Below are 18070 nucleotides of genomic sequence, written 5' to 3'. Positions count from 1 at the left end.
ACAGAGCTTTGAGAACCATGCCCAAGCTCTGAGGGACTAAGCTTTTACGCACAAGCAGCTCATCATCCCATCACACGTGTTTATGGAAGACAACCTTACTTAGCTACGAGGGACTGCCAAAGAAGAAGAAGAAGAAGATGCTGTTTGTATGGCTCCGGTTTATCCGGCTGAAAGCATCTGAAGGCCCAAAGTGATCCTGGCTTCTTGGGCACAAGACTTTGGACATAACATTATGATGGCTGACTGGGAAAAGTTATGGACCACAGGTATTAAGTTTACGGCTTGTAATGCCTTAAGAGAGAATATAATGAAAATGATTTACAGGTGGTACATGACGCCAGTCAAGCTGGCAAAAATGTACCATTTGCCCGACAATAAATGTTGGAAATGCAAAGAGATTGAGGGTACATTCTTTCACCTTTGGTGGACGTGCCCTAGGATTAAGGCCTTCTGGGAGATGATCTATAATGAAATGAAAAAGGTATTTAAATATACCTTCCAGAAGAAACCAGAGGCCTTTCTCCTGGGCATGGTCGGCCAACTGGTGCGAAGGGAGGATAGAACCTTTTTTATGTACGCTACTACAGCAGCAAGAATACTCATTGCAAAGTATTGGAAGACACAAGAACTACCCACCCGAGAAGAATGGCAGACGAAAGTGATGGACTATATGGAATTGGCTGAGATGACTGGCAGAATCCGGGACCAAGGAGAAGAGTCGGTGGAAGAAGATTGGAAAAATTTTAAAGCATATCTTCAAAAATATTGTAAAATTAAGGAATGTTAGAAAGATGTTGGAAAAAGAAAATTAGGTGGTTTCGGTAGAAATAATATAAAGGATTAAGTAAAAATGAGTTGATGAACTTGATGAAAGAGAGGACGTTAAATTATAATATAATAAATTAAATTACTTAAATGAAAATAAGGTTGGAAGGATTTGCTGAAATAACAATTTGAACTAGAATACAAAGTTGGGAGGCGAGGGGAGGTCAAGGAAATAAGTAAAGGAAGAAAGTTATGTAAAGGTTTAATCAGTTCTTTTTATATTTTTAAGTGAATGTATTTTTCATTTTCATCTTCCTTTCTTTGTTGTTGTTGTATTCTTCTTTTGTATTTTGTATTGTTCTTTTTTCTTTTTGTAACTTTTAAACTCTGAATAAATATCATTTAAAAAAAACACACACAAAGTGATCCTGGCTTCTTCATCACACGAGGCAGGGAGCTGCAAATGGCCCACCTCACCCCCCTTTCACCCTGTAGGTGTTGCCCTGACCTCAAAACCCAAAACTCCCCTCTCCGCTGAGCAAATGCCAATGTTTGCAAAGCATTCCTGCCCGGTTCAATTGAGAACCTGCAAAATGTTCTCTGTGCAGGGAGACGGCAGCATCTTGGAGCGGATGAATGACATTTCCCACACACACAGCAAGCACCAGGAGACCTGCCATGTATTGCTTTCTACAAACAGGCGTTTGTTCTTGTGAACAACATCCCGCACTGGGAGCCACAAAACACATTCGCTCACCATTTGCTTTTAAAAAAAACAACACAACCCCCCCCCCCCACAAAAACATCATTTTATTAGATTTCCAAGATAGCCTACAAAAGAGAACCACAGGGCAACAAAAATATCAGAAACAAAAGCAATTATCTAGCAATAGTAAAAATGCAAAAAGCAGTAGATAGAAAGCAGTTACAATCCTGGGCAATCTTTTTCTTTTTTTTCTTTTTTGAAATGTCTAAAATGTGGCTCTCCGGGCAAACTGAGATCTGGCTTAATTTTTTAATAATAATAAAAAAAAACAGATCAGTTGAGAGTTAGGAAAACTTTACTTTCACCAGTCTAAGAATACTGGAACATCAGCTCCATATGCTGTTTCCATCCAGGCACCTTTAGAGAAAACAATATCCCTTCGCACACCTCCAACAGCCCCCGGTCTTTAAACTTCCAGCTCATTCCTGCACACTTTTCATTAATTGCCCAGAAGGAGAGGAATCAAATGCCTTTCTTCACACAGAGCAGAGTTAGGGCTAATCCACACATACCTTTCCTGCCCCTTTTCCAGGCACAGTCCGTGCTTTAAAGCTCCATGTCCGAGTGCCCTTTGTTTTGCTCCGAGATTTCCCTGCGAAAAGCTGCTCTTTAAAGGTCACTCGGAACAAACATACAACCATGGAAAAGTCCAACTGATGTTTGCTCCAATGGAGCGATAAAGAGAAGGTTTTCGCAGGGAAATCTCTGGAGGGGGAAAAAAGAAAAACGCTTGGACACAGGGATTTTAAGTGCGGACCTGGACCTGAAAAGAGTGAGGCAAAAGTAAGGCCCTGAAACAATGGAATTTAACTTCCATCATTGGACAACATGTGGAAACGGGCCAAGAAAACGCTCACAGGAGACTAGGAAGTTTGGCGGGCTGCTTCCATTCCTGCACAGATGGGAACTGGTCCATTCATCTGCCTCCCTTGGCAAAAGGTCCTCAAGACTGACACTTTTCGGGAAGCAAGGAGCCGCAGTGCCCTTTCAGCACCAAGGAATGCCAGCATCACACAGGGTGCCGTGCCTGGTAGCACTTTGACCTACGTCTAAAATCCCTGGGGAGTCTTGTTTGTGCGTTGCAACCAACCAAATGCAACCTTCCATGCTCTGGGCTCCCAAATCTCTTTGCCCCGCCATCAAGAATGAATAAACAAACAAACAACTTATCCACATGATGCTGACACAAAAACTCCACACGCACACTATGCGAAAGAATGAAAGATCACTAACCCCCTTCTTTCTCCCATATATCTCTGCCCCCAACAAGGTTGCCATATTTCAAAAAGCGAAAATCCGGACACAAAGGTTCTTGAGCTTTTTTTGCAAAATCTCCCCGCCCCCCCCCCAAAAAAAGGAGTTTTAAAGCTATTTTTTAGGAAATTCATCAAAACATTAACACTTTCAATATTGGCTGGCATACGCCCGGGTTTCTCCAGATATTTTAATCGACTTTAGAAAATTCCACTCAGATGACATTTTCAGTGGATAAATCCCAGCTATGTTCAGGAAATCTTGGACGTATGGAAGCCCCCCCAACCTCAAAATGCCTATGATAGCAGCGTCTCACATGAAATGTAAATGACCTATAGAAAGGACGCTATGAATTGAAAACAGAGATAATATATGTACCTTAGTTATCCATGAAAATATTTCAATACAAACAAGTTAAAAAATAAAATAAAGTAAAATCCCAAGGGAGAAATGCAATTTAGGAGGCCAGCTTACCTGAAAAGCTGTCCTTATCCATGGCAATCAGATCCCTTGCTTGATAGATATAACATCGCAGGTGGTACCTGTTCCCATCTTCAAGGGGAAGAGGGGGAATGAAAAATGCAGCAACAAATTATCCAAGTTCATGCCGAAGCTTGAAAACCAAACTTGCAAGACGCAGTTTTAGAATAGCATTCCGTTACAGCACAGAAAGCAAATTACGAAACTTCACGACCTCCAAGGCAGGGTGATGCCATCATCGGTGCCAACTCCCTGGGGCCCTGGGGGCCCGAGCCCCCACAAAATTCCCCATGCAAGGACTGGGCACCCACAAATTTCAGTGCCAGGGCCATGAACACTGTGGGGCACCCATGGTCATGGGGTCAAGTTGGCACTCCTGATGCCCACAGAGGAGGAGAGGTCTATCACTGCCGCTTCAGGTAACCTGGTATCCTTTGGATATTTCAAACTGCTCCAGTCATGGGAGAGGAATGGGGTTTCAGGGTAAAAGGGGTCTTGTGGTAGGAGCTGTTGGACCTTCCACACACCCCAACAAACCCACCCACCCACCCACCCACCTATGGCTTGCCCACTCAAGTCCTCATTTCTTCAACAAAGAAGCTGCAATAGAACAGGGCCTGGCTGGTGGGGGGGGGCTTCATGGGGGAGACACCAAGGGGAGGGAGAGAGGCTATGGGGAGAGGCTATGGGGAGCTAAACATAAGGCACAGCAAGGATTCAACTTCCCTCCTTTATATGTCACCACTGACCCAAAATTGGAGCCCTGGTTTATATACTGCAGGTGTGCGTTTCAGATAAGGGGCACTTCGTCTTCCCACACAGTTTGGCCAAAAACATGCACAGTCCCTGAGCACCAGGGTTGTGTCATCCTAATCAGATCTTCTGAGAAGTGCAGGTTATTCTCTCTGTGTGTGTCTCTGGTGATTGCACACCCAGATTTTTTTTTAAGGGGCTGGTTTGCTTACAATCATAAAAAAATTTGCTTGTGTGATTGATTTGACGAATTCTCTGAGCCTGGAGAGATCCCATCTCTCTTTTGTCCAGCACAACCATAACCCCTTCCCAGTTCCAGTCAACATCCTCTTGCTCTCGCTCTAAGAAACCCAATTAGATGCATTTGGCAACAGAAGCAGACTGCGCTCTTACAGTCAAAAATGCAGGAGATTGTGGGACGGTTCACGCCAAAGTTGAGGGTCGACACCGATTTGCCATCGTCACTCTTGTCGTCCGTCACTCCGCCCTGAAGAAAGAAATCAGTTCCATTATGAGCTGCAGCAGTTTTGAGATTTCGGGGTGATGAGAGGGTGGAGAACCACTCCACCCGATGGCTAATTTTCCTACAGGAGTAGAAACCCAGAAGATGGCTGCCCTCAGTCGCCGCACATGAACAATGGGAATTGTAGTCCATCGAGAACTGGAGGACATCCCTGATTTATGCTTTTTGAACCCTAGTGACATGGCTATCTCACCTTCAAAATAGCTGGGGCAACCAGCTATCCAATGGTTAGACGGGGCAGAGAGAGTGTCTTGGTTTTTGTTTTGTTTTTCAGTGCCAGCCTAGGTCTGGGAAGGGATGAACTGGGAAAGTATTGCTTAATTCTAGCAATCATCTAATGAAGTGACATGTACAAAAAATGTGCAGAGTCTCATCATGCCACAACCTGCCACCAATGATGTGACGGGGCTGCTCCAGCGCAACATTTCATCACAATCGTCCAACACTTTATTCCTTCTTTCCTGAGCTGAGGCAACATGAAGTTTTTAAAAATGATGCCTGATGCAGAGAAAATGGACAGAGAAAGGTTCTTCTCCCTCTCCCATAACACTAGAATTCAGTGGGGACACTCCATGATGCTCAAGCCAACCCTTGAATTCTATGAGTGGCAAATACCGTATTTTTCGCTCTATAACACGCACCAGACAATAACACGCACATAGTTTTTAGAGGAGGAAAACAAGAAAAAAAATACTCTAAACGAAATAGTGGATATATGATTTTTGTGGTTCATGCTGTGGCCACAGACATGTGATCTGACAGTGAGTTTGGAGTAGCCCAATGCAAAAATCCTGAGGATCCATGTGGATCCATGCTTTGTAACCACGGAGGAGGGAAGGAAGGGGAACCATGGATCCTCTGCTCACGACTGCAGCAGATCCCCCCCGCCACCCGCAGGCATTCGCTCCATAACACGCACAGACATTTCCCCTTACTTTCTAGGAGGGAAAAAGTGAGTGTTATGGTGCAAAAAATACGGTAACTCATTGGCCCCTTAATGGCATTCAACAGAGCAAAGTGCAACCTTCTTCCAAGAGCTCATCCAGTCTTCCCTTTTGCCTTGCACTTTCCAAGTCAAGTCTACAGTTTCCAAGTCCATGTCCAAGTGTGCTCCCCCCCCCCACACACACACCCAATGTTTACTGCAGAATCAGCTACCTCTGAAGGTGGCCTGGAAACTACAACTAATCCAGAACGCGGCAGCTAGACTGGTGACTGGGAGCGGCCACCGAGACCACATAACACTGGTCCTGAAGGACCTACATTGGCTCCCAGTACATTTCTGAGCACAATTCAAAGTGTTGGTGCTGAGCTTTAAAGCCCTAAACGGCCTTGGCCCAGTAGACCTGAAGGAGCATCTCCACCCCCATTGTTCTGCCCAGACACTGAGGTCCTGCTCCGAGGGCTTTCTGGCGGTTCCCTCCCTGTGAGAAGCCAACTTACAGGGAACCAGGCTGAGGGCCTTCTTGATTGTGGTGCCCGCCCTGTGGAACGCACCCCCACCAGATGTCAAGGAAATAAGCAACTATCTTATCTTTAAAAGACATCTAAAGGCAGCCCTGTTTAGGGAAGTTTTCAATGTTTGATGTTTTATTGTGTTTTTAGTATTCTGTGGGGAGCCGCTCAGAGTGGCTGGGGAAACCCAGCCAGATGGGCGGGGTATAAATAATAAATTATGATTATTATGATTATTGTGATTATTATGATTATAGGGCAATCCAGGTTTTCCCGCAGACTGCTATTTGTTACAATTCAGTGGTAAAGATTGGTTTCTCCTGGGGGAAGCACCAGGAGAAGAAGAAAAGAGAGGAAAATAGCTGTCAGATGCAGACCAGTTTGTCACTGTGGATACTGGGAGACTGGTTCAGGGGTTGCTTTGGGGGCAGAGTGAGGACTGGAAGTCTCTTTAACCCCCAACCCTGTCCATAAAACACGACAAGCCTTGAGCTAGCTCTGCTATAAACGGAGCTCAAAGAACTAGCTGTTAAACGTATTTTGCTAAGAATGTCGGCCAGTAAAGTTAATGGAGTATAACTTCTCTTAATGGTCCGCCCAGTGCCTTGAAACCCGGCTTGAAAGGCAGCCCACCCCAGCACCCTTTGTCTCCTTCTCCCGCTCCCCAAAGGCTCCTTTTATCGCCTGCTAATTGGGGCAATCAGGGTGAAATATTTGGCTGCAGGAAACAGGGGCTCTGTGTGATGATCCCGCTTCCTGGATTAATGCAACCCCCCAAACTTTCCATCTTTTCAAGTCTCAGATGTTTGGCAATGGCCTGGAAAACGGCAACCACTGTGCAATTCCCAGCCCCTCCAGGGGGGCCGCTTGGTCCTAGAGAACATGTCAGGTGGTCCAGCTCTTTCCACCCAAAAAAATCCCCCATCAGGAATAGACATTAGCGTGAGATTCCTGCAGAGGAAACACAGGCTTTGCAGCTCCAACCATTCCTGATAATTGGGGACGCTGAGATTTTGCTAACGCTGCCTTGAAAATATGCTTCTCCTTCTTGCTTGCTTTCCCTCAAATCTTTTTGCTGGATGCCTATTTTCTCGAAGGAAGAACCAAGGAAGTCTCAAAAGCTGGCTGAAGGGATCCACGGTCGCTTGCGCAGGCTTTTCTGATCTAGAGCCCTTCCTGCCCCCTGAGGAAGACCTTGTTGAGCCAAAGGCACACACAGCCCTGTGGCACAGCGTGGCTGAGTTCTTGCTCAAAGCAAGTCATAGAATCATAGAATCCTAGAATCCTAGAGTTGGAAGAGACCCCAAGGGCCATCGAGTCCAACCCCCTGCCAAGCAGGAAACACCATCAGAGCACTCCTGACATATGGTTGTCAAGCCTCTGCTTAAAGACCTCCAAAGAAGGAGACTCCACCACACTCCTGGGCAGCAAATTCCACTGTCGAACAGCTCTCACTGTCAGGAAGTTCTTCCTAATGTTTAAAGTCTGACTGGAGATTTTTATAGCAGAGTCAAGCCTGGTCACACAAGACCTGCTCTAGCCTATTGCTGTTCAAGATGCTCTCTGTTTTGCCCGGTTGTTCACCCTGAGATCCCTTCCTTTGCCCAGGGATGGGTGGTGAAGCATCAAAGAGCTCCCAACTCCCTGCAAGACGTCATTCATGGCATGGATTCTTCCAGGATCCACTCTTGATAGAATCAGTCAGCTCAAGTGGCAGTGATCTATCCCATCAAGCCCAGGGCTTCTCAACTGGGGGATTCAGATCTCTCACCTGGGCATGCATGAATCAGACCCCAGGATTACTAACAGGGTGAGGCAGAAGGAAAAAGCACCCTGGTTTCCCCCCACTGTTCCCAGATGCACTTCTCAGGCTCCAGTTGGCACCCTAACAGGCTTCCCCAGTGTCAGGGGACTGCCATTGGAACAGGGGAAGGAGGAAGGGGGCGTTTGGGATACAGAGAGCCTCCTACGCTTGTGAGGAGCACTCAGGGCTGATTTCCTTCAGAATGGAGAGGTTGGATCTTCTTGCAGTCCATGGGACTCTCAGGAGTCTCCTCCAGCATCTCATTGCTTAGTCCTAACTCTGGATCATTTATGAACTACAGTGGTACCTCGGTTTAAGAAAAGTCCAGTTTACAAACTCCGCAAAACTGGAAATAGTGTCCCGGTTTGAGAACTTTACCTCGGTCTAAGAACGGAATTCGAACGGTGGAAGGGCACAAGCGGCGGGAGGCCTCATTAGGGAAAGTGTGCCTCAGTTTAAGAATGGTTTGGTTTAAAAATGGACTTCTGGAACAGATTAAGTTCGTAAACCGATGTACCACTGTAGTTTAAAAAGCACAGATCCCAGTGCCATTCCTTGGGGGTCTAAACCTTCTCCTTCTCTCCATTTGGAGAATGGTCCATTTCTTCCTGAGCTTTGCTTCCTGCAACTTAGCCAATCTTGATCCACTCAAGGATTTGATCTGGAGGCTATTTTTGAGATTCCCATACCTGCCAAGGCGCAACTGTGAGCCCCCTGACCTTGAAAAACACACCTCCTTGTTTCCGCTGCTTGTGACTTGCTACAGACAAAAAGAAAAGAAACCTCAATAGGAAATGTATCTATATATAATATTTCCACCCCACCCTTCCTCCCATAGGAAGCCAGGGGGGCATTGATTCCATATTGGAGGGTCTGGCTGTTATTTTTGGTGCTAACTGCATGCTGGAAGTGAGAGAACTAACACATATTTACATGTGTTTACATGTGTGGACACGTTTCGGGAGGAAAGGAAAGGCAAGAACCCAAAACTGCCAAGAGTTGCCATTTCCCCATGGAATCCTGCAGGCAAACAGTAGCACAGAGTGGTTTTAAGGAACAAGGACATGGGCTGTGTGTTTTTTGTGTGGCTTTTTTTTTTCCCGGGATGGGGAATGAGATGCAAACTCAAAGCGAAGCCCTTGGCTGCGTCCCAAAGGTCAAGATGCACTTTTGAATTGGAAGCCCAGGAGTGCTTGGAAAAAAGGCTCCCAAAACCTATAAAATCTGGCAAAACCATTTAGCAAAGTATTCGGCGAAGAGCCTTGGAACCACAGGGAGGGAACCCAGTAATCCCAAGCTATGAAGAGTTTGGAGGGGATCCAAGATGACCTACTGCACTTGAGAATTCAGGACTGGGCCCCAACCCTCCCAGAGTCGGCCTCGCGCCATGAGGTCTGGCCGCCGAGCCAGAATGGGGGGCTGAGTCACCTGCTGAGCTGTGTGCACAGGGGATAATGTGCAGCCGAGCAAGGCAATGCTCAGGAAAGGGAGCAGACATGCTTAGAATAGGTAGCAGAAAATTGTGGGGCTAGAAGGGACCCCAGTTAAAGCCATGGTTTTCCCAATAGTGATTTATGGAAGCGAGAGCTGGACCATAAAGAAGGCTAATCGCCGAAGAATTGATGCTTTTGAATTATGGTGCTGGAGGAGACTCTTGAGAGTCCCATGGACTGCAAGAAGATCAAACCTCTCCATTCTGAAGGAAACCAGCATAATAAAAACATAATAAAATCCTAAACACAGGGAGACATTCAGACGTCTTCTAAAGGTTGTATCTTATCTCCTTGGCTCAGGGGTTGCATAACCCTCAAATGAAAATAGGGACGTCCTAAGGAAAAGCGTCATAACTTTTATATGCCTGTTACAGATAGGTAGCCGTGTTGGTCTGCCATGGTCAAAACAAAATAAAAAAATTCCTTCCAGTAGCACCTTAAAGACCAACTGAGTTAGTTCTAGGTATGAGCTTTCGTGTGCATGCACACTTCTTCAGATAAGGGTATCTGAAGAAGTGTGCATGCACACGAAAGCTCATACCTAGAACTAACTCAGTTGGTCTTTAAGGTGCTACTGGAAGGAATTTTTTTATTTTTTTTTATATGCCTGTTATCTTTGTCCATGGAGTTTTCTTGGCAGGGATACTGGAGTGGCTTGCCAGTTCCTGTTCCAGGTGGATCACGTTTGGTCAAAACTCTCCACTATGATCTGGCCATCTTGGGTGGCCCTGCACGGCATAGCTCATAGCTTCTCTGAGTTATTCAAGCCCCTTCGGCACAGCAAGGCAATGAGCTGGACCATCAAGAAGGCTGATCACCGAAGAACGGATGCTTTTGAATTATGGTGCTGGAGGAGAGTCTTGAGAGTCCCATGGACTGCAAGAAGATCAAACTTCTCCATTCTGAAGGAAATCAGCCCTGAGTGCTCACTGGAAGGACAGATCCTGAAGCTGAGGCTCCAAGACTTTGGCCACCTCATGAGAAGAGAAGACTCCCTGGAAAAGACCCTGATGTTGGGAAAGATGGAGGGCACAAGGAGAAGGGGACGACGGAGGACGAGATGGTGGGACAGTGTTCTCGAAGCTACCAGCATGAGTTTGACCAAACTGCGGGAGGCAGTGGAAGACAGGAGTGCCTGGCGTGCTCTGGTTCATGGGGTCACGAAGAGGCGGATACGACTAAACGACTAAACAACAACAACAAAAGGGACCAAAGGGTCATCTAGTCCAACCCCCTGCAATGCAGGAGTCTCAACTAAAGCATCCATGACAGAAAGGAGCGTCGGGCAGTGAAGTGGCCCATTTTGCTGGCGACACTAAATTGACCACAGTCATTGAAACAAAACGGAATGAAGATTGCAAAGAGCTGTGTAAGGACCTCCACAAAGCGAGTTATCGGGCATCCAATGGCAAATGCAATTCCCTGTCAACAAGTGTAAAGGAATGCATGTCGGAATGCAAACAGTATCGATGCCACATCCATGCTCATGGGGTCTGAACTGGCAGGGACCGACCAGGAACCAGACCTCAGAGTCCCAGCATATACCTGAATGAAGAGGTTAACCCATGCGTAGGCAACCTAAGGCCCGGGGGCTGGATCTGGCCCAATCACCTTCTAAATCTGGCCCACGAACGGTCCAGGAATCAGCGTGTTTTTACATGAGTAGAATGTGTCCTTTTATTTAAAATGCACCTCTGGGTTATTTGTGGGGCATAGGAATTCGTTCATTATTTTTTTCAAAATATAGTCCGGCCCCCCACAAGGTCTGAGGGACAGTGGACCGGCCCCCTGCTGAAAAGGTTTGCTGACCCCTGGGTTAACCCAATGTTCAGCGGCTGTGAAAAAGGTGAATTCCATGACAGGGTTCATTTGGAAAGGATTTGAAAGTAAGAGGAGCCAATAACACCCTGCCCTTATACAAATCTATGGAGCGACCACATTTGGAAAACTGCATTCCATTTTGGTCACCTCGCCTCAAAAAGGATGGAGCTGTAGAGTTGGAAAAGGACGATCAAATTAATCAAGGGGGGTGGAGCAAATTTCCTAGAAGATTGGGACTTTTTAGTTTGGAGCAAAGGCAAGAAGACAGAAGTTTATGAAATTATGCCTGGTACAGAGAAAGCAGAGAAAGAAAAGCTTCTCTCCCTTTCTCTCAACACTAGGACTTGCAGACATCCCATGAAGATGGAAGATTCAGGACAGAGAAAAGAAAGCCCTTCTTCAGGCAGTTAAACTATGGAACTCCCTGCCACTAGAGGCAGTGATGACCACCAATTTGGATGGCGTTAAAAAGAGGATTGGGCAAATTCCTGGAAGGGGAGAGGGCTACTGATGGGCTACTAGCCACGAAAGTTATGAGCTGCCACCACAATTGGGGGCAGCGATGCTTCTGAATCTCAGGAGAGAGCTGCTCTTGCACTTGGGTCCTGCTTGAGGGTTCCTCATGAAGGCATCTGGTTGGCCCTGTGAGAACAGGAGGCTGGAGGAGATGGGTCAGCTGTTTCTAGGCTTGTACGTTGTGTTCCTACTATGGGGAAATTAAGATGGCTGGTGTGGCTGCAGAGCTAATTCACCCAACAAGGAGTCCAACCAAAGAACACTGGGGGTTTTTAAAGGAACTCCTGTGGTGGGGAAAAGGAGAGCTGGAACAACCAGGGAATATCCTCCAACTTTTCTCCACTGGAAATAAGGATGTCCTATTCCATTAGGGACGCGGGTGGCTCTGTGGGTTAAACTGTAGGGCTTGCCGATCAGAAGGTCGGTGGTTCGAATCCCCGTGACGGGGTGAGCTCCCGTTGCTCAGTCCCTGCTCCTGCCAACCTAGCAGTTTGAAAGCACATCAAAGTGCAAGTAGATAAATAGGTACCTCTCCAGCGGGAAGTTAAACGGCGTTTCTGTGCGCTGCTCTGGTTCGCCAGAAGTGGCTTGGTCATGCTGGCCACATGACCCGGAAGCTGTACACCAGCTCCCTCGGCCAGTAAAGCGAGATGAACGCCGCAACCCCAGAGCCAGCCACGACTGGACTTAATGGTCAGGGGTCCCTTTACCTTTACCTTTATTCCATTATTATTATTATTATTATTATTATTATTATTATTATTATTATTATTTCATTATTTATACCTAACCATCTGACTTGCCCAACCACTCTGGACAGCTTCCAAAATATATAAAAACATAATAAAATGCTAAACATAAAAAAAAAAACCTTCCCTGCACAGGGAGGCCTTCAGATGTCTTCTAAAGGTTGTACAGTGGTACCTCGGGTTACATACGCTTCTTATTAGAGATGCTTCAGGTTACAAACTCCGCTAACCCAGAAATAGTACCTTGGGTCAAGAACTTTGCTTCAGGATGAGAACAGAAATCGCGCAGCAGCAGGAGGAGGCCCCATTAGCTAAAATGTTGCTTCAGGTTAAGAACAGTTTCAGGTTAAGAACAGACCTCCGTAACGAATTAAGTACTTAACCTGCGGTATCACTGTATAGTTCACTTATTTCCTTGGCTCAAGGGTTGAATAACCCTCCAATGAAAATAGGGACATCCTAAGGAAAAGCGAGGTGTTTGGGAATCAAATCAGAATCTAGGACGGCTTCTGTAAATCCAGGACTCTCCCTGGAAAATAGGGACACTTCAAGGGTCTGCCAGGGTGTCGGGGGGCAGGGGATGATAAAGGGGGGGGCAGCAGAATGTAAGGAGAAACTGCTGGATCAGGTCGGTGGCCCACTGGGTTCAGCATCATGTCCATGGCTCAAATCCTGTGGAAGCAGGATTTGAGCCATGAGGGAGGTACTGGGGGTGGGGGGCAGCCAGGTTGGCAGGGGGGGCAGCGGACATATGAACGCACACAGGCTGGAAGACAGAGCACAGCCTCTATTCCAGGATTCCCAAGGCGGAGAGCTTGGGAAATGCGGGGGGGGTGCTATCCCCTCCAAAGGCCCCCCACCAGAGCCCTGCAGAAGCCTGTTTTTCGGCCCCCCAGCTGCCCTCACAGTAGCAATCCTGGCTGCAGCCCCATTCTGTTTACAGCCTAATGAACATGAAACCAGAGCCGGGCTGCCGCGCTTGAAAGTCCCCCGTAAAACATCCCGGCTCAAACCGGCGCTTGAAAGGCAGCCGGACGAGACGGCGCTCCAGCCCCCCCCCCCCACATCATTTCCTAACCTCTCCAAAGTTCACCTCCTGCTGGGGAGCTGAGAGCCAGGAGTGTCTCACATGCACAAAGACATACACAGGTTGCCCCGGCCGTTAGTTGGCGCGGCAAAGGCTTCCCACACAATGCAATGGCTGCCGCCACCCAGATTGCGGGCTGCGTGATGGTCAAGGTTTATGGGGAGGACCCCAAGGCCACGGCAGCGACAGCACCCGACTCGCAGCGCAGAGTCCAGCCAGTTTCCTAAATGCACAGCGGAAGCTGTGCAGAGAACCTTTTACACCAAGTTTGGGGAGAATAGAGGAGAGCAGCCCACGTCCTAATGCTGTTGTTCAGATCTACGGGGTGCCCCCATTTGGAATAGTGGGTGCTGTGTTCTGGTTACCTCGCCTCCGAAAGGGTCCTGTCGAGTTGGAAAAGCCTCACAAACACGAAGCCAAAATAAGTATTTCTCCCATGAAAACAGGGATATCCCATTCCATCATGATAATTTTACTCTGCGCAGCTTCCAACCTACAGTCGTACCTTGGATCCCAAACGCCTTGGTACTCGGATATTTTGGTTCCCAAACACTGCAAACCCAGAAGTGAATGCTCAGGTTTGTGAACTATTTTTGGAACCTGAACGTCCGACGGGGCTTCTGCGGCTTCTGATTGGCTACAGGAGCTTCCTGCAGCCAATCAGAAGCCGTGCTTTGGTTTCCAAATGTTTTGGAAGTCGAACAGACTTCCGGAACGGATTCCGTTCAACTTCCAAGCTACAACTGTGTATAAAAATATAATAAAGCATTAACTTCCCTCTGCAGGATTGCCTTCAGATTACAGGTCAGGTAATGCCATGCCCTCCAACATTTCCCCAATGAAAATATGGATGTCCTACGGAAAAGTTGGGACGCTGGTGGCACTGTGGGTTAAACCACAGAGCCTAGGACTTGCCAATCGGAAGGTCGGCAGTTCAAATCCCCGTAATGGGGTGAGCTCCTGTCACTCGGTCCTTGCTCCTCCCAACCTAGCAGTTCAAAAGAACATCAAAGTGCAAGTAGATAAATAGGTACCGCTCCGGCAGGAAGGTAAACGGTGTTTCCGTGCGCTGCTCTGGTTCGCCAGAAGCGGCTTAGTCATGCTGGCCACATGACCCGGAAGCTGTACGCCGGCTCCCTCGGCCAATAAAGCGAGACGAGTGCCGCAACTCCAGAGATGGCCACGACTGCACCTAATGGTCAGGGGTCCCTTTACCTTTAAGGAAAAGTGGGACATCAAAGCAGAAACCGAGACAGCTTCTCTAAATCAGGGGTGTCCCTGGAAAACAGGGAATCTTTGAGGGTGTGCTACCCTGTGAGAGAAGATTGCAGTGTTGGGGAGCTTTTAGTTTAGAGAAAAGACGAGTCTGGACTCATCTATTTGTGCCACATTTTCAAGGCACAGGTCAGTGCTTTCGAGGTCTCTGTCTGAGTGGGTTTTGGGTTGCCTTGCTTGTTTGTTTGTTTGCCCCTCTGCTTTCCCGGGAAAACCCGCTATTTATCACTGAATTGGAACAAATGGGACCTGGGTTTTCCACGGAGTCGGAGAGTGTTCTTGTGCTCCTGCTTGCGGTTTCCCATTGCTGTATCTGCATGGCCAACGTGAGAACAGGAGCCTGAGCTGGATGGGCCCCTGGCCTGATCCTGCAGGGGTCTTCTTAAGAGGAAGAGAAGGGGCAAGAAGTAGAGCAAGAAGAACGGAAATCTCTGCACCAGATTAGACTTCCCAGAGGGCATCTTGTGGGGCAGGCAGAGGCCATGAAGCCCACCTCCTTCAGAACCACATTTTGAGGGATACGGAGTGTGCAGTCACAGTTATATGGCAAAGGAAACTTGGCCAGTTCTCAAAGCGAATAAGAATATACCAAAGAGGGGGAAAAGGAGGAAAAAAACACCCTTTAAAAAAAAAAACCACATGACTACATTTTATATATTAACTTGTTTAAAACATACTCCAAATGTCAAGAAAGAAGGAAAGGACGAAATGTAGCAAAAAATAAGGAAAATCCTAGGGCAGAGGGAGGGGGAAATATAATAGCGTCTTTGTGCTGGGAGTTCTTTGGTTCCCATTAGCTCCTTGAAAAGCCAAGAGATTATGAAATCCAATGTCTTAAGAAAGCCAGCATATTAGTTAAGAAAATAAATGTGGGAAGGGGGAGCCGGTGAGGGGCAGCTTTGGGGGAGAGGTTGACAGCAAGGCTTCCAGCCAGGCAGGCGAACAGCGGCCTTGATTTCGGCAGCCTTTAAAGCAGCTAGGAACACACCCCTGGACAGGTGTCTGTGACTCCCTGGGATGAGATCATTGCAAGCGGGGACAGCTGCAGAAGGACACAGGCCTCGAACCCGGCACCTCGTGGGCCAAAGCCAAAGTGCAGCCCAGCAGAGCCCAGGCCAAACCACTACAGTCAGACTGTGCGGCACTACGATTCCTAGGCGGCGCTGGTGGGAGTTGTAGTTTGAGCTAGTTGGAGGGGGCCAGGTCGGCCCAGTGGTCTGCCAGAGGTTAATTCCATAAGGACCTCAGAAGAGTCTGCTGGATCAGGCCAGAGGGGGGCCATCTGGTCCAGCCAGAAGGAGGATTTGGGGGGGAGTGAGAGGTTTGGTTGCACGGGACACAGAGCATTGGGGGTGCCATAATAATAATAATATATATTTTTTATACCCCGCCCTCCCCAGCCAAGACTAGGCTCAGGGTGGCTAACACCTGATATAAAACAATTGATCGAAATACAACTTAAAAAACAAGATTAAAATACAACATTAAAACATTTAAACATAAAAATGTAGCCTCCTTTCAGTGGAAACTCAAATCAAAAACTTTTTGGGGGATAAAAACGTCAAGTCTTCACCAAGGCCAACTATCCAGACTGGTCCTACGTGGGCCAGAAAAAAGCCAGGGAAGTCCCCAAGTAGGAGTTCCATCACAGAAGGAGAAAGGAAAAAGGAAAGAGGGGGAGGGGATCAAGTGGATTCCAAGCCAAAGGCCAGGCGGAACAACTCTGTCTTGCAGGCCCTGCGGAAAGAAATCAAATCCCGCAAGGCCCTGGTCTCATGAAACAGAGCGTTCCACCAAGTCGGGGCCAGTGTTGAAAAGGCCCTGCCTCTGGTTGAAGCAGAATGAAAGGTGAGGGGGCGGCACCAAATTTTAACATCGCACGGGGCATCTCTGAAGTTTGAGACCCCAAGGTCCACCAAAAGAGGCCAATCAGAGGCCCGTTTGGGGAGACCAGCAAGCAGTATCTGAACCCAGTAACACTGTCCCTTCCTTCAGTTTCTAGCAACCACCATTCAGAAGCATCACTCCCTCCAGATTTGATCCTGAAATGTCCCACTTTTCCTTAGGATGTCCCTATTTTTGCTGGATATATGTTGAAGGGTATGGAGTTATCCCACCCCTGAGCCATCTGAAGGCAATCCTGTAGAGGGAAGTTAATGTTTTATTATGTTTTTTCTGTGTGTTGGTAGCTGCCCAGTGTGGCTGGGGCAACCCAGTCGGGCTGGGTGGTGTATAAAGAGTAAAATTTTCATGATGGAATGGGACGTCCCTCTTATTTTGGCTTTCTGCTTGTGAGACTTTTCCAACTCAACAAGATCCTTTTGGAGGCAAGGTGACCAGAACACAGCACACCCTGTTCCAAATGGGGGCACATCGTAGATCTGAATAACAGCACTAGGACATTGGCCCTTTCACTTTCAGGGCAAGAGATCAAGAAAGTGCCAGCCAGGGTGTGAATCATCCCTGAGGATTTTCCTCACTTTCCTGAGGCAGAAGAAGAAGAAGAAGAAGAGTTTGGATTTGATATCCCGCCTTTCACTCCCTTTTAAGGAGTCTCAAAGCGGCTAACATTCTCCTTTCCCTTCCTGTCCCACAACAAACCCTCTGTGAGGTGAGTGGGGCTGAGAGACTTCAGAGAAGTGTGACTGGCCCAAGGTTACCTAGCAGCTGCAGGTGGAGGAGCGGGGAAGCGAACCCGGTTCCCCAGATTATGAGACTACCGCTCTTAACCACCACACCACACTGGCTCTCTACGTTCTTCTGCTATTTCATCCAGTGGATTCATGGGACAGCCCATAATATCTTGTGCTGTATTCACCACCCTCTGTAGGCACTTCCTATCAGATGATGTCAAACCAGCGTACCACACCGTGATGCAGTAGGAAAGGACACTTTCTATTGTGGACCGGTAGAAGGAGATCATCAAATGTTGTGCCAATTGTCAGCCCCCATCTGAAGGCAGCTGAGCACAGCCACAGCCTCACAGGCCTAAAACATCTTCCTGGCCTGCAAGCGCATACCGTATTTTTCACTCTATAAGACGCACCAGACCATAAGACGCATCTAGTTTTGGGAGGAGGAAAACAAGAAAAAAAATATTCTGAATCCCAGAAACCAGAACAGCAAGAGGGATCTGGCTTCCGGGATAGCGGCGCAAAGCCTCTTCAAGGCTGTGGGATGAAGGCTCCCGCTGCCCGGGAGAGGCTGCGCGTGGTGAAGCCAGGACAGCAAGAGGGATCACTACGCAGTGATCCCGCTTGCTGTCCTGGCTTATAGGGCTGGCCTTCTCCCTCCTCGGGGGAAAAGCCCCCAAGAGCCGCACACACGCT

At 47.7% G+C, this 18070-nt stretch overlaps 1 protein-coding gene across 7 annotated transcripts in view; it reads right to left on the bottom strand.

The window, feature by feature from the left end:
* Positions 1-18070, bottom strand: part of DYSF (dysferlin) — a 188605-nt gene that overhangs the window by 92746 nt on the left and 77789 nt on the right. For all 7 annotated transcript variants that reach the window (XM_081876592.1, XM_081876594.1, XM_081876596.1 and 4 more), the window contains 2 exons: positions 4412-4505; positions 3260-3337 (listed from right to left, as the gene is read on the bottom strand). In XM_081876592.1, coding sequence (XP_081732718.1) covers positions 3260-3337; positions 4412-4505 — 172 coding nt within the window. The remainder of the gene's footprint in view (positions 1-3259; positions 3338-4411; positions 4506-18070) is intronic.

Source organism: Podarcis erhardii (genome assembly GCF_964252035.2).
Source record: "Podarcis erhardii genome assembly, chromosome: 9".
Lineage (NCBI taxonomy): Eukaryota > Metazoa > Chordata > Lepidosauria > Squamata > Lacertidae > Podarcis > Podarcis erhardii.
Note: the sequence above shows the minus strand (reverse complement) of the source record. Positions and strands in the feature narration are given on the sequence as shown.